Genomic DNA, 20,695 nt, shown 5'->3' on the forward strand with positions numbered 1-20,695 from the left:
TTCTAAAAATTGGCGCAAAATACAGATCAAAGTGTAAGAAAAATAAAATAATGACAAACAACTTAAAAAAATTGGTATAAAATACACATCAAAGTGTAAGAAAAATAAATCATGATAAAATAAATAATTTGCAAAGATTGCCACAGAATACAGATCAAAGTGTAAAAAAATAAATTATGGAATAATAAATAATTTCTAAACATTGGCATAAAATACACATCAGTGTGAAAAAATAATTCATGATAAAATAAATAATTTCTAAAAATTGGCATAAATACAGATCAAAGTATAAAAAATCATAATAAAATAAATACCTTCTAAAAATAGGCAGAGAATGTAGGTAAAAGGGTAAAATAAATAATGTCTAAAAAATTGAAAAATATTAGATCAAAATGTAAAAAAAAATAATGATATACTAAACAAGTTCTAAGAAAATATTACAAGTCAAAGTGTAAGAAAACATAAATCATGCTAAAAATTGGTTCTTGAGGTTGTCAGCTCATCAATTACACATACACGTTGAGTCTTAAGTTGCTGGTGTCCGATGAAACATCAGTCAATTATTCATTCACACGTTACATTCGCAGTCAGTCACTCAGTCACCGACGGCCAAAAACACTATTTCTCATTTTTCTCATACTGGCAAAAAAAATAAAAAAATGTAAAAAAATGGAGCATTGATCAACAGCTTCTAAACATTGAACATCTCATCTTACAGAGTTGTTATTTCCGTCGGCATAAACGCCACGAGCTAGCCAAGCTTCAAGCTTAGCGTCCGCCTGTTGAGGGATTGCCCTGTTAATTACTTTGGTAAACGGCGCACGACGGCGAAGGAGGCTGTCAACAAAGGCCTTCGCTACCGTCACTCGTGAAGTAGAAGCCGAGGGGGCAAGTTACGACACGTGAAAAATAGTTAATTCCTAAATTATATGAGTCTGGAGTTATATGAGATTGAAATGAGGGCGGCTGTAAAAAAAAAATACAATACAATACAATACATAGCGTTTTAACAACAGCTGAATCCGGAACAAAGCGCTAACATGGAAAAAGGCAAATGCTGCCCCATGTGGAAAAGAAAAAAAAACATTGCCAGAGGCCATGGCCAGCGCTTCATCGGCACCCAAGCATGAAAACAAAAAACAAAACCCAAATTAATTCGGGAATGGCGATCTACGTCATATTTTTAATTCCCGAATAAATTTGGGAATGGCAGTGAATGAGTTAAAAGAGTGAAAGAGTTAAAAAAATAAACATTACAGATGCATTTTCTTTTATGTATGAAATTTGGGTCCCAAAGTTGACCCTCCCAAGTCATGTTTTAGCACTGCACAAATTGTCATGTGGCTTCTTAACCAATCAAGTGAATGCCTGAAAAATATTGTCGCGGTGCCATCTTGCTTAGGTCAACAAAAAATGGCCGTCATAGATCTTTATGCCTTCATTGAAATTATGTAGGTAAAGTATGCAAATCCAAAAAAGAAATTGTCAATAAATAATAGCTTCAAGGTCAAATGATATCACTCAACAAACGAAACATGAAAACTACAAAATGTGAAATCATTTTTTTGAAATGACTTCAAAAAAACAACATGCGTTTCAAATACTACTGCCAGAATCACGGGCGAAAATCAAAACCAAACAACGGCGCATCTTTCTCCCTCATCAGCTGAGCAGCTGACCAAATCCAGGTTGCCATGGTAACGACCCATGACGATGTCGACGAGAGGGGAAACGCGCTTCCGCCTTCATCGGTTATTAAAGTGACACTGCCCTTTTTTGTATCCCTTGGCCACCATCACTTTTTGCGTCCTCGCTGAGTGAAAGTAAATCAGAGCAGCACACCGGGGAGGAAGAAAGCCTTTTTATAGCCGCGCTAACGGCAGGTTAGCTCGCGCGTGGAAGAAGGAGAGCTCTGTTTGGTTCGCTGATGGCCGAGCAGCTGATGCAGCGGGGCGGCATCGCAGCCCCGGGCTTAGTCGAATAGGAGGGACGGCGGGTGGGAGGGTTGGAGAGAAGGAGGAGGAGGGCCAAGAGGACTGTGGGGCTCGGGCCAGCGTCGGTATGCCAGGCTCCATAACCAGCATGCCAGTGCAGAGCAGCATCACTCCTGCGTGGCAAGGTCCCGTGAGGAGGACCGCGCGAGAAGGTGAGTCCGAGCTAGCTCGCACGACCATGTCGGACTGCGCATTTGATGTCATTCAGTTTTTTTAAAATATTCAAAACAGGGCTTCAAGTGGCATATGACCACGTCCGATATGAAGTGATCCCCCCGGAGGCTTTTATGCAGAGTCGCGCGATGACATCAACGCAGTAACCGACACTAGAGGGGTGGCAGGCTAGCTCAAGCCAGGCGGTCGTGTGACTCGGTGATACTTTCAAATGTCAGCCACTGTTTTCCTGTCTGAGATCTTTGGGGAAGATTTAATTGTGGATATAGAGTCCCCTGGTTCACAGTCACTGCCCTGATTTCGGGTCAGGTTTAGGCCACTGACGAGTGTTAGGTTAGTACTTGGGTTGAGTACTAGACATTGTACCTGAGAGCCTACACAGATGTACCTGGGTTTGGGGTGTCTGTTGAGACGCTGGATTTAGGGTTGAGGAAAAAACAGGAATGATGGGTCTTTAGGTTTCTAGACTGAGACTGAAAATCATGAGCGTTTGGGTTTGGTTCCTGTTAATGATAGGCAAGGAACATTTTACAGTTCAGGTTTGTTGAAGTTTTTTGTGTTCAGGGTAGTCGTCTGCATTAGATTGGGTTCGAGTAAGACTTAGTCTCCTGATTTAGAGTTGGGATTAGTCCCCTGTTCATGGGTCCAGTGAGTCCAGTGACTGTGGATTAGCACCCTGTTTTTGGATTATTCCTAGTTTGTGATTTAGGCTCAGACCCCTGATCCGATGGTCAGTTTTGAAGCAACCACGACATCTTTCCCCCACAAAATGCTGCCATTGTGTCTCCTATGGTAGTGGCGAGCGGGACCAATGTGGACGAGAGGCTTAAAGCTGCTCGGGAACGGAGAGAGGAGCAACAGAGGTTACTTGGTAGGTGGCGGGTTCCTTCCAATCACCCCTCGGATGAAAAAGTCAGTGAGTCCATTTTGATGTTTGTGGTCCCCGTATCAAGCCTCACGGGTGCACAGCAGGTACGAGAGGGAGCAGCGAGCCAAGCTACGCTATGAGCAGCAGCTCCAGGAACGCCAGAAGAAGCTTCGGGAGCAAAAACTCAAGGAGGACAGGAGACGCGCTGCCGTGGAGGAGAAGCGACAGCAGCGTCTCAAGGAGGAGAAAGTGAGTTCTGCAAAAGCGACCTTGAGAAAGGCCTAAATTAACTCGGACCAACATTTTGTAACTCACTTCGGAAGACGGTCCTCGTGAATCCCAAGCAAGTCCAGTCTGTCCATGTCTTGAGTTTGACACCTGTGCATACTATATATCCAGTTCATACTATAAGTAGGTGACCATCTTTTTCCAAATGCAAGGAGCGAAATGAATCTGCCGTACGCCGAACCCAGGAAAAGAGCCAAAGAGCCCAACAAAACTTCTGCCAAAACACGAGCGTCAGGAAGTCCGCTAAAAACGGTAACACGGGAATCCGATGTCGTGTCTCTGTGTGCGTTGTTGTGTTTCGAAACTTTCTCTTCTGATGTGGCTTCAACTTTTCCTGGCGCCTCTGATCTTAAACGCCGCGGTACTCCATCCGCACGTTAGCTCCACGTCACATAGTGCTCAGCACATGGGAGAAGAACCTGGTGAGTCGCCTGCTAACTCCCACAAGCTCTTATCTGGCACGGAGCAAGAGTGCTGTTGGTCAATCGGGAGAAGCAGGTACTGACCCCAGCTGGATGCAATGCATCATGGGAATGGTGCATTGCACAAAGAAGTAAACTAACTTCTTCTGCGTTCCTTGATGACTAATGCTTTTCTTCTTCTACTCTCTTCACACACCTTCACATTCTATCTACTGTTTTTCCTTTTAACAATCCCTGCACGTTCTCCACCGTAATGGCAATGAATCCCGGCTCAGTTCTTCATATTTGTCGCCGTGCAGTTTCGTTTTACTTCACGACCAGTAGCACCCCAAGCGCCACCCAGCAGAAGATCCAGGATCACAGACCCCACATCCAGAGACCCCAAAACCAGAGAACCCGTAACCAGAAACCTCAAATTCAGAATCTCCCAAATCAAAGGCCTCAGATTCAGAAGCCCCAGAACCAGAGACCACAAGACCAGAAACTGCAGAAACCACAAGTCCAGACATTGCAGAAGCAGAAACCCCAGATCCAGAGACCTCCGATCCAGAGAACTCAGAACCTGAGACCCCAGACCCAGAGGCCGCTGCCGCCACATCTGAGTCCCAGCCACATTCAGAGAAGAAGCACCAGTCGTGTCCAGGTGATATTTTGAAAACTACAAGAAGAGATGTTTAGTGTCACAAGATTTCATGGGATTCGGTAAAGTATATTGACCCATTCTTAGTAGTGTGCGTCGTTTTACATTTGATGTTCTTTTTGGGGTTTAGCCCAAAGCTGGAACACCACACACTTCTAACAAGAAGACTCCAAACATGGGTCCACCTACTCGGCCGCTTCCAAACTGTAACGTGGCAACTAAAACGAGCAGAACAGCATCAACGCCCTCTCCGGAACGGTAAGTGAACGCAACTCTCGTCACGTGAGCACAACGTGAAACAACTTTCCATCTCCCTCAGAAGGGCTCAAAGGACATCAGGCCGGCGGCACTCCATCCCTCTTCAACTGGACCTCGAGTCGGTTCCCGAGGAGGACGTTCCAATTTGCAACTCTGCCCTGTCCCCAGGCAACTCACGGCCCGGCAGGGCCTCCACCAAAGACAACATGGAAGATTTGCCCGAGATTCTGAGGCCTGAGCCGGAAGTTGAGAGCAGAACAGCTGGAGGTGGCAGTGAGTACCGACAAGGGACTTGGTTCTTGAATGAGATCCGATGACGACTGAAATAGCATTCCTTCTTGATCCTTGCAAATAAATCCAAGAGTTTTCATCGAGTGGGGTGAAGGTTGAAGTTCATTAGGTCTTTGGGACCAGGACTAGGGTTGAATGAGCTGCGATGATGACAAACAGCATGTTTTTCCTTGATCAGGTCCCTCCACGATGGTTCCTGCTCCGCCTAGACCGTTGAATGGTATGACCGACCCAGAAGACGCCTCGCGAGAAGCAACCCTGTTCAAGGATCTGGAGGAGCAGGAGGACTTGACAGCGTCTGAAGCTGACAGGTATGCCCGGATCATGGAACCACATCCCAGAATGATGAGATTTATGAGACCCAAAATCTCCAGGCGCGGTTTGGAGGAACTGCAGCGTCGCAGAGTCGAGGAGCGAGCCCGGCAGCGGGCCGAGACCGAGCGTCTGATTGCGGAAAAGCAAAGACGCGAAGAAGAGGAGCACAGGCGGGCTGAGGAGGAAAGAGCTCAGGCCATGCGCGAAGCGGCTCTTCTGCACAAGCAGGTGGGCGGCATACGCGTGGTCCACATTTTCAGATTTGCTTGACGCTCGAAGGGTACTTGAGATTTCCTTTTAACGTGTGCATCTGTGACCCAATCCCGCCCGCACCGCGACGGTTTCAGAGGGAGGAGGAACAAGCCAAAGAGCGGGAAAAAGCGGCCCAGGTGCAGAAGGAACGTGAGCTGCTGGCTCAAAAAGAGGAAGCCGAACGGCAAGTTAGGAAAAAGGTGACTTCTTTTTTTTTCAAGAATTATTTACACCTTTGGACATTTTTTTGTCATCAATTTACCATGTAGGAAGACGACTAAGTACAGTGATACCTTGGCTTACCAACGCTTTAGCTCACGAACAGGCTAGTGTTAAGCCGAAGAGGACACAAAGGAAAATTACGGTCAAGCAGAAGAAGATCATCGAAAAACACGGACAAGGTGTGCGTTTGTGTGACTTAGCGTCCCAGTACCAGTATGCTAAGTCGACCATTGCTCCGTGTGGCTAAGGGTGTTTCTGTGTTGTTCAAGGAACAGTCTCAAGAAATAGAAGAGGTTGAAAAAAAGGATGATTTGGATTAACAAAAAGCAGCTAGCAGGGGACATTGTGAGTGGGGGTATTATCATCGAGAAAACACAGCAACTTCACTCGGATATCATCAAGAGGCAACTACATCGACCATCACAAAGGTCAATAAAACGACTTTATTATATAGTACAGTTTATTTCTTTCATTACAATACAATAGCACATTTATTATACATAAAGTAAGGCATATTTTGTGTAGTTTGAAGGCTCATTTAGGATAAAATTATGTTTTATGGGGACCTGGAAACGGATTATTCTCATTTTTAATGGTTTCTAATGTGAAATAAATGTTTGGCAGAAAAACTTATCGCCTTACACACACTTTCTGGGAACCAATAAAGTTCGCAAGCCGAGGCATCACTGTCCAGTCAAACTTGGGTTTTTGACCATAATTCGTTTCAGAAAAGTGTTCGAAAACCGATACATTCGGGTGCGCTCAGTGTCCGGAGCTGATTTTCTGTTGTAAACCAAGGCATAAAAAAACGGACATTTTGGGTGGAAAACCGAATTGGTTGACAACCAAGACGTTCGAAAACTGAGGTTTGAGTGTATCTTGAAAAGACACGAGAAGACATCTTGTTTTTTATTCGTAGTCAAATTAGCAGTTGTGGTAGTCGTTGGAACTCACCACTTTTGCGGTACCTGAACCCGTTGCAAAAGAATCTTTAGCGTCTGAGCCTATTGACCATACCAGCCTTCTGTTTCGACCTAGAGCTCGAATGCTATTCCAAATGTAAATCATTTGACATTCAAAGCTCTTTGGCCCCTGCAGCGACTGGAGGAGATCATGCGGAGAACCAGAAGAACAGTTTCTCCTGACACGGTGAGGCCGCCCCAACAGAGTCTTGTGACCCGCACGCACATTGCAGCTCCTTGTTTTGGAACCGCCTGGTTACTTTTGCTCGCGCCCGCAGAAATCAGTGACGGTGAGCATCTTACCAAAGGAGAACAATGAGCTTCCTGTGCAAGACGCCGTCCAGTCGCCGGCAGGTCCCAGTCCCTCGGAGGTGGTCACGGATGACAAGGAAACCAATGAAGACATTGTGCCTGTGGTGGCCTTCAAAGAACGAAGGTCTCTCCGGGCTCTGAAGGGTCTAGAAGATATCCAGACACATCAACGAGCAGGTGAGATAACGCGAGGAGATGCAAACACAAAATGTCCGGAATAGCCTTATGCTGGTGTGGACGTGGTTCTCTCATTCATTGCTGGTTGTGTTTTTGTCTCTCCTCAGAAGTCATTTGAAGTCTTACAAGCACGGAATTTTCCACCATACTTTGACGACTGCGACAACCACTATTACTTGGACAACTAATGTATTTATAATCACACCACACAAATTGTTGGGACTTGTTTCTGTAAAAGTACTTTCTGTTCATAGTAATAACACTTTATCCTTTCTGTAGTGTGAACAAACACACATTTATCACTCATAAGCTGCTACAAAACCGTAAAGTAGTTCCCAAGGACTGTTGGATAATGTCTTTTTTAGACAAAAATACATTATTTGCGTCGTAATAATCAGAATATATGCAATAAAATGATATTTTATTCTTATTACGTGAACGCGTACGAAACAAATCAACATTTATCGACGTTGTTTTTGTTACTTATTAGTAAAGTTGTACCTAAAATGCACACAAGCTATTTGTTTAAGGCTGACTACCTATTTGTTGACTGTAAATACTGTATTGTTATTTTTACCAAATGAGATGCCTGCCTATATTGTATATCATATGAATATCGACACTGCTTTGCCATCCTTCAACTTTGACACCAATAAAATAATCGAAACTGGGATGATTATTCCAGCGAAAAAACGATAGTCACATTCAAATTTATATCGTAAAACCGCTTAAAACAAAATATGAAATGTTTCAAAATGGTCAAAACAGTTACAAACAGAACACGATACACATTTAAACAAATACTCGTGCGACTTTTGAGAATTAATACCTGTTCGACAGCAACGTAACGTTTCAAAATTACAAGTTTGGATCACGCTAGCGGACATGTTTTGGTAGGATTGTAGTTACCGTTATATGCCTGCTGGGGGCAGCGCCACAGAAGGAGGGGTGAGGAGTCAACGGGGGAAACCGAAAACGAAGAAGAAAGGGAAGGCGTCGCTCGCGCAGCCATGTCAACGCTGGAGTGTTTTGCCTGTGAAGTCGCGCTTCTTTTAGCCGAATAAACCACACGTAGAGCGCGGTAAGCGTCGGAAAGTCAAGCCGATAAAGAAATAATCGGTGGTGCGGAAGTGTGTACGGGCGGGAAAAGAGAAACTAGAACGTAAACTAACTCGGTGACGGTCAACTGTGCGGTGCACTGATTGATTCCACTGAACCCAAAAATCACTAAAGTGAACAACGGGCAGTTATTTCCGCAAGCCGATTTTCCTTCGTTGAGCATTTTGTCATGGTTATTATAAATATCCGTCGTGTATTTCTGAGCGGCTTTGGACGTCAGCCGGTCAGTTGAGCGACAGGTCGTTTAGGCGCCAAAAAGGGTCCAGCTTTTGACTTGGCGTTTGACGTCACTCCCGGCAAAGCTGGCTACGTTAGCATGCTAACGTAGATAGCTAAATGACAGACTTTGGGAATGCCTGCAGGTAAGTTTATTGTTTGTTTGTATTGTAAGTTTATATAAAAATCGGAGTCCATATTAACATCCCAGAATTGCTCCGTTGCTTGGTAACCAAATAAAGCGTCAGGTGATTGCCATTTAGAGTCACCCTATTCGTCCATTGATTGACTTTGCAGCCTTTTCCAGTCGCTGTTTGTGTGCTATGTTGACCATTACAGGTGGGAGTACCTGGACGGCGACCCAGGACGGACTGGAAGATACATTTGAGAAGCCAAAGAAAAAAAAGTCCAAGAAGAAAACCCCCGAAAATAACGAGAGCATTGTGGTAAGGCTTATTCCTCGCGTATTTGTCTGCTCTTTGCACAACGTATGGCCTGCTTCCCATTCGATTCAGTCGAAACCTACTGGGAGACCTCCGGACAGTCACTGTCACGCTAGTGTAAAAAAAAAGTGAACCTCCTTCAATTTGTTGAAACATCCAACTTTGATTCAATGTTTTTCTCCCGCTAACTTTTGCAGTTTATTCTTCCAGAAAATGCTCCTCAAAATGATTTTCCTCCTCTTCAGCTTCAGACTCTGAAGAACCTCCATCTCAAGGAGGACACCCAGTGCGATGACGACAACAAACACGAAACAGCCACCTACGTTCACAACGAAGAGGATACTCCGCCATGGAAAGCCAAGAAGAAGACGAAGAGGGAGCTTCCCGGCCGGCCTTTGCCCGACAATGTCGCCCATTCGCAAGCCAACGGCGTACAGCAAGAGTCGAGACGCTCGAGTAAGAAAAGCAAACGGAAAGAGGACGCCGAGGGAGATGACGACAAAGACGGCGACGACCTGCTGCGGGAGTACCAGCAGCAGATGGCGCCAGAAACTGAAGAGCCGCAAGATACCGAGGACTTGACGAAGAAGAAAAAGAAGAAGAAACTGAAATCTGCCGCCACCGAGTCGGATTTTGAGTGAGTTTTTTTTTTTTTACTATTTTATTTTGATTCATTTGTCTCGATTGATATTTGTTTGATTGATTGAGCTTCTGTCCAGAAAGGATCATGACCAGGACGGGGATGTGGAGAGTGACTTCAAGGAGAGGAAGAAGAACAAGACAAAGTCAAGTAAATGATATATATTTTTAACAAAGATTTGTGTTTTTGTATTTTGTTTAATAAAAATATAAACACCAAATTATTCTTTCTATTCTTCTATTTCTCTTTTCAAATTCTTAACTAATCAGCAGCAAAATGGTCAATTTTTCCCCAAAACACCAAATTCTGACCAAAAAGCAGATTATTATGATACACAGTGATACCTCGGATTATGGCCTTAATTGGTTCCCAGAAAGTGTGTGTAAGGCGAAAAGTTCATCTGCCAAACACTTTTTTCCCATAGGAAACCATTGAAAATGAGAATAATCCGTTTCCAGGTCCCCATAAAACATAATTTTCTCCTAAATAAGCCTTCAAACTACACAAAATAGACCTTATTTTATGTATAATAAATGTGCTATGGTATTATAATTAAAGAAATAAACTGTACTGTAAAATCAAGTCATTTTATTGGCCTTTGTGATGGCCGTTGATGTAGTTGCCTCTTGATGATATCCGAGTGAAGTTGCTGTGCTTTCTCGACCCTCACTCACACTGTCCCCTGCTAGATGCTTTAGGTTCATCCAAATCAACAGAAGTTTTTCAACCTCTTCTATTGCCTGAGACCGTTGCTTAGAAAACACAGAAACACCCTTAGAACCGTGTGTGTTCCTAATATTTTGACCTTTGCCAAAATTATTTTCCCCGATTTTGATGTAATTTTCTTTAGCGGCCCAGGAAGGGAACGCCACCGAGGGGGCGAAGAAACCTGATGTGGATGAAAACGACGGCCTGGTGCTGGGGGTCTACGTGCACCGGACGGATTGCCTGAAGACGGATTTACGCGTCTCGCATCCCATGGTGAAGGTCCACGTGGTGGATGAAATGACGGGACAGTACGTCAAGAAGGAAGACAGGTAAGGAAGGGTCCCGTTGAGTCAAGGATATGGCGCGTCAATCAATCATTCCTCTAAACTGCAGGTGTCAAAGTCAAGGCCCGGGGGCCAAATCTCGCCCACCACATCGTTTTATTGGGCCCATGATTGTCAATCAAATTTGTGGAATTCCACCATGCTTGCTAGAGTCTGAACTAAAATATCAAATTGTCGTATGGAAACCATAATAACAGTCTTTATTTTTGACTTCAAATTTAAAAAATGTGTTATTTATTAGCTCATTCGCTGCCATTCCCGAATTTATTCGGTAATTGAAAAGTGTGCCCTTGAGCGCCATTCCCGAATTTTTTCGGGTTTTAGTTTTTCTTGCAAAGGGTGCCGGTACATCCATAGTCAGACCTCTGGCAATGTTTTGTCTATTCCACAAGGCGGCAGCATTTCCCTTTTGTAATAATAATAATAATAATAATAATAATAATACAGTAAAGTCTCGTTATATCGATATCCAAGGGAGTCCGAAAAAATATCGATATAACCGGGACTATCGATATATCCGATATCGATATAACGAGACTTTACTGTAATAATAATAATAATAATAGTATGTTCTGTAGCCACAAAGGGACATAAGTCTTCTTGTGCCGGTCCCAAGCCCGGATGAATACAAAGGGTTGTGTCAGTAAGGGCATCCGACGTAAAACCGTGAGACTAATAAAGGCAAATCCAATCCAATCCAAAAGCTTGGCCAAAATAAACATGCAAATAAAACCTCTGAAGATGGAGAACACTGATTTGCTGTGGCGACCCCTTGAAGGGAAAAGCCCAAAGCAAAAGAATAATATAATAAAAAAAAAATAAATTAATAATAATACATATCATTTCTAAGCACCTTTCCAAACTCTCAAGGTCTCTTTACAGTTACAGGATAAGTTATTCCGTGGGTAAGCAGCGGCAGCCACACGCGCCAGCCTTCACTCAACCCGGAAGTAACTCAAATAGATAGAAAGCTAGCTAGCTAGCCAGCCAATAGATAGCTATTAGACCACGATGGTACATGTCACCCTGTTGTCATTTCAGCCATCGGCCCGTGTCGTCGTTTTACGAGCGGGACACGGTGGAGCACATCCTTCCCATCATGACGCAGCCATTTGACTTCAAGAAGAATAAATCGGTCGTCCCCGAGTGGAAGGAGCAGATCATCTTCAACGAACCCTTTGCGCATTTTGTCCGACGGGATCCCCACAGCCCAAAAGTCGTCCTCTTCTTTGAGGTGACGCTCACAAAAAAAAAAAACATTAAAGGACAACCGACACCGCCGGACAAGTTGTGTCCGTAATTTGTAAAATGACTTCAAATGACTTCTACTGAGCGCATTTGTCGAAAATTCTACCGCATATAGCTACATAGCATACCACTTAATATTCAGGAAGTCTTGTTTTCGAGTTGATGACGATGCCCGAAGTGACGTCACGGAGGGAACGCCCCTGATCGAGAAAGCGACACACAATGCATGTTGAGTACTTTTTTCATCTGAAAACACCGTCTTGATGGCGAAATTACAGCGACATCAATAACGCGATGGTGAATCGTTGTGTGTCGCAGCCAATGGCGGTAGCACGCATAAAGAAGGTGTAAGTTGACACCAATTCCCAGCGGACAAATCAGCCCATTTCCAACGGAGCTTGTGCGCCATCTTGTGCATTTTCTGGGTGCTACATTGGAGTCCAGGAGGCCCAAATTAATTCGGAAGGACTTCTTGAATCAATTGCAAACATTTATGCTTTCCTCTTCGGAAACTATTTGAATCATATTCATAACTGGATAAGTAACAAGAAAGGATCTTTTTCCCAATCGGAACTCTCTGAAGCCATTGTTTTGATTCTGGAGCAAGGCAGTTTGTGAAGGAGTATCCTGGCGTGACGTCACCAACAAGGGGGCGGGACTTTCTGAATCTACCCAGTTTGGAGCTCATTTTGTGGCAGTTTTGGGACACTTTATTGGTGTTTTGCATTTGGCTGAAAATATCAGCCTGCGTGTTTTGGCTACTTGAGATGCTCTCAAACGTTTTTGGTATGAAAATGGTGTTGGTTGTCCTTTAAAGCCTTTTTTTGTTCTTGTCTCCACTCAATAACCATTCCTTCCTTCCAAGATTCTGGATTTTCTTACGATGGAGGAAGCCAAAGCCAACGTTGACGTTGCCATCCCTGAACGAGGATTCAGAAAGATTGCGTGGGCTTTCCTCAAGGTATTTTCTGCAATTTAGTTTTGGAAAGTTGATTTTTACCCTATTTTCGAACCCCCAATAAATGGTGTCTTTTTAAACTTTTTCCATATATAAGGCACACCTTCAATAAATAACAGTGCAATATTTTTAAAATTCTTACTGTTATTATTATTATTATGATTCTTATAAATATATAAATAAATAACTAAACAGTAGAAAAGTAAGTTTGCATTTCCAATGAAACAAATTAGAATTTTTTATTGTATTATTTTTTTATTGAATAGAAATGGAGTATTTGTTGTTGGCTTTTTTTTTCTTTTTTTTTTTGATTCTTCTTGTTCTTCTTTGATGTTTTGAACCCTTCAGCCGGTGGGCGCCAACGGCATCCTGAACACGGGGAGCAAAATCCGCCTGCAGCTCTTCTGCCCGCCGGCGTCGGCCAAGCGCCAAGCTGGCGCCGTGGAAGTGTTGGAGTGGTGGCGGCATCACCCGCGCCTCAAATACGCGGCCACCCTCTACGTGACGGTGAAAGGCATCAGACTACCTCAGCGCGTGAGTCAAAAGAGGACAAAATGGCCGAGGCGCGCCTCCATTTTGGTGACCTGTCTTTTTGACACGCGTTCAGGTGGACCCCAGCACGCGTTCCATGATGGCGTTGCAGGAGGAGCGCGGCAGCGCCTCCTACGGCGAGCTGCAGGACGTGCTCGCCAAAAGGACGTCCACGCCGCACGGCCGAGGGAACAGCGCTCCCGTCTTCAAGTGGAGCAGAATCCCCGGACAGGTCCGGCCGTCCGTCCGTCCGTCTCAACCATGTGGCGCCGCGCGCTCTCAAAAGGCGCCGCTTTCATTGTTTTTGCTTCTTTTTTTCATTGCCGAGACATGTGCTGGTTTTTTTTTAAGACAAACACAATCACTCTCTCTCTCTTTGTCACTCTCTTTTTCTCTGTTCTCTCTCTCTTCCTCCCCCCTCTCTCTCCCTCTATCTTTGTCTCTCTCTCTCTCTCCCTCTCTCTCTCTCTGTCTGTCTGTCTTTCTCCATCTAAGAAGGTCTTGCAATGTGACTTTGGCGTGCGTCTCTTCTTTGTCGTCCCAAGGTGTGTCGGATTCCCAACAAGCCCACGCTGGCCTTCCGCGGCGGTCAAATGGGCTGCCTGGCGGTGCTCTTCTCCCACGCCGGGACGCTTCTCGCCACCGCTTGCGCCGACAGAGATTTGTTCCCCGTCGTAGGTGAGCGAGTGACACGTGGCGTTAAAACGTCCCGGGCGGCTTCCCGTACCTTTTCGTTTATGTTGCAGTGTTTGAGATTCCCTCCGGGAAAGCCGTGGCTGCCTTCAGCGGCCATCTTAAAATCGTCTACGAACTCTGCTGGTCCGCTGACGACCGACGTCTCTTGTCCGTCTCGTCCGACGGAACCGTCAGGTGCGACGCTTACGTTGGAATTTATGTATTTATTTATTTTCAGTCAAGTGTCTTTCTGTTCAAGTGCAGGAAACGCCGCAAGCGAATTGAAGCATTACATTTATTTGAGGGCCGACTTTGATATGACCTGACACCATCTTGAAGTCTTGAAAATAAATGAGTTATATTATATAAATCGTACACCTTTTGATCCTATTTCCTCGTTTTCAGGGAGTGGGACGTAGAGGAGTTCCACCCGACGGCGCGTAAAGTTCTGCCGCACCCTTCGTTCGTGTACTCGGCCCGGTACCACCCGTCGGCGCAGCACCTGGTGATCAGCGGCGGCTACGACGGCGTCCTGCGAGCGTGGCGGCTGGACGTGGAAGACGTCAACGGCCTGCTCCTGCGCGAGTTCGAGGCCCACGGCGGTTTCGTCAACTCCATTTGCTTTGACGCGCAAGGTGGCGAGAGTTGCACCCTGACTTGAAACGTTCAATCGGGTTAGCCGTTAGCGGTTTGGACCCTGAACGCTGTTGGTTTTGCTCAAAAACATCAGGAGACAGGATGTTTTCGGCGGATAGCGTGGGAAGTGTCATCGTGTGGAAGACTTCGCTCGGCGACGGCGAGCAGCAGCCTTGGCTTCGCTGGTGTGCTGAGAAGGTAACGCCAAGATTATATTCTCGCGAATTTAATGTTCGTAAGGCAAAAAGCTTGTTAGCTAAAGCGTTCGTGAGCCAAGGTATCACTGTACACACAAAAAAAAATCAGAGTCTAATTGTTTTTTTTAACCCTTTTTTTTTGCCTATAACAAAACATAACAATGGCATTATTCAAAACAACTTTTGCTTTTTTTTGTTGTTCTTTTAAGCTTGATTTCTAAGCATTTTTTTCCGACTGATATAAAAGATCCAGATTTTTTTTTCTGGTAATTATTTTTTCTTAACAGCTGATGCAAAAATAATAAAAGAAGACATATTTCCTTTTGGAGCTCCTCTGTTTCTTGCAACGTTGTCTGCACATCCGCAAAGAAGGGACAAAAATAGCATCCATTCCAAATCCTTTCCAAAATGGATACCAATCATTGAATTGCCGAAGCCGACTTGGACCGAACGCTTCCTGTTTGCATTTTAGATTCACACCGAGGCCGACCTGAAGGGTGTCGCCATCAACATGCTGCAGGTGCATCCGACAGGGCGCTGCCTCCTCATTCATGCCAAAGACAACGTCCTCAGGAGCTTGGATCTGAGAGTGTAAGACCCCGAAGTGAAGAGAACCCATACTTGAGACAAGGCTTGATCACAAGGGGATTTTTTTCCTCCAAATTTACAATGACCACCACACATGATCATTTCTTTTTTTCTTCAGTAGTTGTTAACATCAAGGGTATTGTTATCGTAGTTTTCAATTAGACTACGTAGATCGAGGGTGTCAAAGTCATTTTTTGCCGCGGGCCACATTGTTGTTACGCTTTCCTCTCGGGGGTCCGATACCATGTACCCATACCATGTACAGACACAATGTACCAATACCATGGAGCGACGCCATGTACCGATACTATGTACGGATACCATGTAACAACACCATGTACTGATACCAATGCCAGATTTTCCAGGAAAGACCAACATACCCCAATTGCTCCATTTTCCTGAAAATGCCACTTTTCCATCGATGTTTTGTCTTGTCAGCATGTCCATGAAAAAGTACACGGGAGCCACCAACCAGCGAGAGAGACTCAGCAGCACCTTCACGCCGTGCGGCAGTTTCATCTTCTCCGGCAGCGAGGACGGCATGGCGTACGTTTGGAACGCCGAATCCGGCGACCAGGTGGCGGTGTACTCGGAGCTCTGCTACAGCTCGGCCTTGTGCGGCGTTTCGTTCCACCCGCACGAGAACATGGTGGCCTTCTGCGCCTTCGGGGAGAGCCAGCCCATACAACTTTACCTGCATGATCGCAAAGGTAGAAATCAAATCACTCCATTTTGACTCCCCCCACCCCCCTCAAGCTTTTATTTTGTGCTTTTTTTCCCACCAGTGTCCCAATTGGACGCGCTCGGTATGAAGGAGCTCCAGCCGCCGTCAAACGCGCCCGAACCGGTTCAGGCCGCTCCGGATTCCCCCCCGATGGAACAACTGAGCCAAGCGACCAGGCTGGCGTTGAAAATGCAACGAGTCAAAGAGCAAATGGATTCCGTCCTTGTAAATAGACACGGCGCAGCCTCTTAAGTCGCCTTTTCGACTTATAATGTTGTTGATTTTTTTATTTTTATTTGAAGGATCCACATGGCGGGTCTTTGTCTTTGGAACCAGGTACTGCTTCCTCCGGTGGTCGGCAAAATTATTCAAGCCATTTTTCCTTTGCTTTGAGCCATTTTTTTAATGAGTCAATTGTTTTCTTTTGTATTCCACGTGACAGGAAGGGGCCTGTTTGCAGACGTCAGCACGGTACGTGTTTTTCATTTTTGACTTGATGTAATGCATTCTGAAGGCTAGCCCATACTCTCCATTTACCGGCCTTGTCACAAATTTAACTTGTTCTCTGCCAGACGATGTGCAAAAAATACAGTATGTCCATTCCAGTGCCAGGGTTTTTGTCGCTTTCATTTAAATTGCAGGACTCACAAAATATTGAGTTTTAGGACGACATACGCATTCAATGCAGCATAAGAAAACTCAGACTCTCTTCTTTCATCAGAAAAAATAAAAATGAATGCCCAAGTGAAGTGGACCTGGAAGTTATCTGATCTTGAAATGGGGGCGGCTGTACAAAATACAATACATATATACAGGTAACATCCGACTTACGACCAGCCCGGTACTTACGACCATGACCTCCAGACCCTATTTAAAAAAAAAGAAAAGAATTCTACGCCTGGCACCACAACGCGCTAGCAGGCCTGTAACGCGTACAACAATTTTGGCCAGCCAGCATGCCACTCTCGCACAGCAATCGACCGTGTGATGGCACTACAGGGGGGTGTTTGCCAGTCATTTAGCCTCCAAATCTTTTGCATGGATTTCCACTTACGACCATTTCGACTTACGACTGTTTGGTCGGAACGGAATGTTGGATGTTACCTGTTAATAGACATGTTAATATAGTGCTTTAAAAACAGCTGAATATGGAACAAGAGGCAAATGCTGCCCCCTTGTGGGAGGGAAAAACATTGCCAGACGTCTGACCAGCGCTTTAGCGGCACCCAAGCATGAAAAATCAAAACCCGAAAACATTCGGGAATGGCGCTCCACGTCATGCTTTTCAATTCCCGAATAAATGGCAGCCAATGAGTTCTAGAAGAGGCTGATTAACAATGTGAATTGAAATACAGTCCAACCTGGGTTTTCGACCATAATCCGTTCCAGAAACCTGTTGGAAAAGAGTAACTCCTCCCTTCCGCCCTTAGATCAAATCCAACGCCTCCCTCCCTCCTATCGTGGGCGGGTTCAGTCCGGTCGGGCTGCATCGGAAGGGAACGTCGTCGTTCAGGCTTCAGGCGGTGAGGAAGCCACATTTTCATGAAATCTCTCTGTCAGGTGGTTGATGTCACATCCAGCTGTCGTTGATCGACAACCAGCAACGTTTATTTGACATCCTACACCCGGCTGTCACTTACCGGCTTGACATTTGTCACCCACAGTCGTCTCCGAGCTACGACCCTCCCGCGGACTCCTCTCACCACGTGGTAAAGCGTCCATTGCGACTTCTTATTTACATGACATTTTTTAGCTATCTGGCTGGTTATCTAGCTATCTGGCTAGCTGTCTATTCACTATCCAAATGGCTGGCTATCCAGCTAGGTATCTGTTGGAGTCTCAAGTACTAATAGCTATCTATTTTCTGGCTAATGGCTATCTATTCCCTGGCCAGTGGCTATCTATTCGCTGGCTCATGGCTATCTGTTAGCTGGCTAATAGCTATCTATTTGCCGCTTGCTATTTGCTATCTATTCGCTAGCTATTAGCTATCTATTTCCTAGCTAGCTAGCTTTCTATCTATTTGTGTTACTTTGGGTTTAAGTGAACGCTGGCGCGTGTGTCTGCCGCTGCTCACCCACAGAAAAAACATATCCTGTGACTGTAGTGACCTTGAGAGTTTTGAAAGGCGCTTAGAAATGAAATGTATTATTATTATTGATTGGCTAGCTAGCTCACTTTCTATCTATTTGAGTTACTTCCAGGTTGAGTGAACGCTGGGGCATGTGGCTGCCGCTGCTCACCTGCAGAAAAACTGATCCTGTGACTGAAAAGTGACCTTGAGAGTTTTGAAAGACGCTTAGAAATGACATGTATTATTATTATTGTTTTTGTTCGGCTTGTGATCACCTTCCACGCCGCTCTTTCTGGCAGGTGATGTCGCTGTTCGACTACACGGCCAGCCGCTCGGACGAGCTGACGTTGCGCCGCGGCGACGAAATCCGCGTGCTGTACAAGGATAACGACAGTTGGTGGTTCGGGAGCCTGGCAGACGGGCAGCAGGGCTACTTTCTCGCCGCCTACGTCGCCGATCCGAGTATGTTGACTATTGCGGTGAATCCCCTCGTTGATTGCGCGTGCTAGCTTGCGTAGTAGTGACCACGACAGGTCCGCGATACAAAGTGGCCATGAAAAAAAAATAATAATAATAATGATAATCATAATAATAAATCACACCGCACCATTTCAACACATTTCAAGGAACGGCTGCTAGCTTCGTGCTAGCATAATAATGTGAAACGCTATTGATGGGCTAACTGAAATTAGCATTGACATGATGGTCATTATATCCGTTACAGTAGATGTCATTAACTCAATGAGCATCCCATACGTCACCTGAGGTCGCCCATAATGCACATCCATTCCATTCAGGAAATACGGTAATTGAACAGTCAATGATGATCACGCTAGTTGTTAGGCACGTGCTATGAAGTTTAGCCTCTAAAGAAAATCAAATGTTGGCCGTGCATGGAACCATGTATGGTATTTTTTTAATGCCGATCCCTCTTCATGGCGACGTACTGAGCCGATTTGCGTTTGTAGGAGATCCCGGCGAAGAGGCGGCGGCGGACGTTGAGAGGATGACCTCGACCAGGGTGAGTTGATATCACTGTGTGCTTTGTTATGTTCCATTGATGTTGAATCATTTTCAAACTTACCCCTCCTTCACCCCCGCCGCCTTTGCGGCATCCTCGGAGAGGTCATACGGGGTAGCCACAAGTGAAGTTGCCGTGCTTGCTCAGCAATAATACCCTCACCTATTGTCCCCTGCTAGCATCCAAATCAACAGAAGTTTTTCAACCTCTTCTATTGCCTGAGACCATTGCTTAGACAACACAGAAACACCTTTAGCAAAACGTAGCAATGGTGGACTTAGCATAGTACTACTGGGACGCGAAGTCACACAAACGCACACCTCGTTGGTGTTTCTCGATGATCTCCTTCTTTTGCTCGACTGTAATTGTCCTCTTCGCCTTCACACTAGCCTGTGGTGGGGTCTTTTTCGCTCGCATAATTGTAAAAGTACTCCACGTCTGCACTCAAAGGGGGTATGGAAAACTAGTCCGCCAGCCACCGTGGCGCCGTGTGGTTTGGTTCTTCTGCCGAAAACTAGTTTGTATGCCAAGATTATATTCTCGCAAATGTAATATTCGTAAGGCAGAAAGTTGGTGAGTTAAAGCGTTTACAAGCCGAGGTATTACTGTAGTTAAAAAGATATCAATAAAATGCAGATTTTTCTTTTTTTATCGGTTGTGTGTACGTGAAAAGGTTTCACTTTTTCCATCCCTAAAATGAAGACAGTCGGCAACCTTTCAAAATAAAACTTCCCCGTTAACAAATGTCGTCCTGTGCAATTCCCAAGATTTCCTCCGCAACGACACCTCCTGGGGAAGCGCGGTTGCTCACTCAGCCCCCCGTCACCGACACGGAGCCCGACTTGATGCAAGCCAAGTAAGTCACCGTTATTTGATTTGAGTTTAAGAACAATAATAAGTGCCTTTCAAAACGTTCAAGGTCACAGGATAGGTTTTCCGGTGGGTGAGCAGCGGCAGCCACACACACACACGCGCCTGCGTTCACTCAACCAGGAATAACTCAAATAAGCAAGCCATCTAGCTAATAGCTAGTCAGCTAAATAGCTATCCAGCGGGCCAGACAGATAGCAAATAGCTAGCTGAAAAATACAAAGCATTCCATCGTGGCCTGCTCCGACTCATTTGTACATTTTCCTCTCGATCCAGACTTGAAAAGAAAAAGAAAGTGAAAAAGAGGCGACCGCCGCCGCCGCCATTGCCTGTGACGTCTCAGGACACGTTTCCCAAAGCGGACGTCGGAAGAGAGTCGGCAGTCAAAATCCCACCCGCTCGCCGTCCCCTTCCGAAGAGACCCCTCAACAAGCAACCATGACGGTACTTGTTTTTTTTGGGGGGGGGGGGGGGGGGGCTCAGGACAATCACTTTTTATACAGATTTTTATTTTATAATATTTTTTAC

At 45.3% G+C, this 20,695-nt stretch overlaps 2 protein-coding genes across 6 annotated transcripts; both read left to right on the forward strand.

Moving 5' to 3' along the window:
• Positions 1–1,742: 1,742 nt before the first annotated feature.
• On the forward strand, positions 1,743–7,605 carry LOC148893151 (uncharacterized). 4 transcript variants are annotated; one of them, XM_089004185.1, is made up of 14 exons: positions 1,743–2,146; positions 2,965–3,039; positions 3,122–3,285; positions 3,477–3,576; positions 3,706–3,822; positions 4,022–4,389; positions 4,517–4,644; positions 4,709–4,917; positions 5,114–5,246; positions 5,310–5,478; positions 5,598–5,702; positions 6,823–6,873; positions 6,965–7,175; positions 7,283–7,605. In XM_089004185.1, exons 1-14 carry the CDS (start codon positions 2,062–2,064, stop codon positions 7,291–7,293), a joined length of 1,926 nt encoding a protein of 641 aa, XP_088860311.1. In that variant the 5' UTR covers positions 1,743–2,061; the 3' UTR covers positions 7,294–7,605. The 4 variants fall into 4 exon arrangements, with proteins under 4 accessions (XP_088860311.1, XP_088860310.1, XP_088860312.1 ...); XM_089004184.1 differs by having other exon boundaries at positions 1,744–2,146; positions 4,706–4,917; XM_089004186.1 differs by having other exon boundaries at positions 1,744–2,146; positions 4,046–4,389; positions 4,706–4,917.
• Positions 7,606–8,170: 565 nt separating this feature from the next.
• Positions 8,171–20,612, forward strand: ahi1 (Abelson helper integration site 1). 2 transcript variants are annotated; one of them, XM_089004182.1, is made up of 24 exons: positions 8,171–8,656; positions 8,850–8,956; positions 9,199–9,590; positions 9,673–9,743; positions 10,444–10,630; positions 11,687–11,879; positions 12,759–12,854; positions 13,200–13,385; positions 13,459–13,614; positions 13,928–14,060; positions 14,129–14,252; positions 14,463–14,692; positions 14,788–14,891; positions 15,363–15,481; positions 15,917–16,188; positions 16,264–16,427; positions 16,505–16,538; positions 16,645–16,673; positions 17,633–17,725; positions 17,867–17,911; positions 18,576–18,738; positions 19,245–19,297; positions 20,065–20,153; positions 20,444–20,612. In XM_089004182.1, exons 1-24 carry the CDS (start codon positions 8,647–8,649, stop codon positions 20,607–20,609), a joined length of 3,216 nt encoding a protein of 1,071 aa, XP_088860308.1. In that variant the 5' UTR covers positions 8,171–8,646; the 3' UTR covers positions 20,610–20,612. The 2 variants fall into 2 exon arrangements, with proteins under 2 accessions (XP_088860308.1, XP_088860309.1); XM_089004183.1 differs by lacking the exons at positions 17,633–17,725; positions 18,576–18,738; positions 19,245–19,297; positions 20,065–20,153; positions 20,444–20,612 and having other exon boundaries at positions 17,763–17,886.
• Positions 20,613–20,695: the final 83 nt, after the last annotated feature.

This window comes from Hippocampus bargibanti, linkage group LG09 (assembly GCF_051943395.1).
Source record: "Hippocampus bargibanti isolate YZ-2025 linkage group LG09, ASM5194339v1, whole genome shotgun sequence".
Classification (NCBI taxonomy): Eukaryota; Metazoa; Chordata; class Actinopteri; order Syngnathiformes; family Syngnathidae; genus Hippocampus; species Hippocampus bargibanti.

Coding starts and splice junctions, on each gene's coding strand:
- LOC148893151 (XM_089004184.1), top strand. CDS start 2,062: ATGCCAGGCTCCATAACCAGCATGCCAGTGCAGAGCAGCATCACTCCT. Junction 4,645..4,705: donor TCAACGCCCTCTCCGGAACG/GTAAGTGAACGC, acceptor CATCTCCCTCAG/AAGGGCTCAAAGGACATCAG. Junction 5,247..5,309: donor ACAGCGTCTGAAGCTGACAG/GTATGCCCGGAT, acceptor CAAAATCTCCAG/GCGCGGTTTGGAGGAACTGC.
- ahi1 (XM_089004182.1), top strand. Junction 16,189..16,263: donor TTACCTGCATGATCGCAAAG/GTAGAAATCAAA, acceptor TTTTCCCACCAG/TGTCCCAATTGGACGCGCTC. Junction 20,154..20,443: donor CCCGACTTGATGCAAGCCAA/GTAAGTCACCGT, acceptor CTCTCGATCCAG/ACTTGAAAAGAAAAAGAAAG.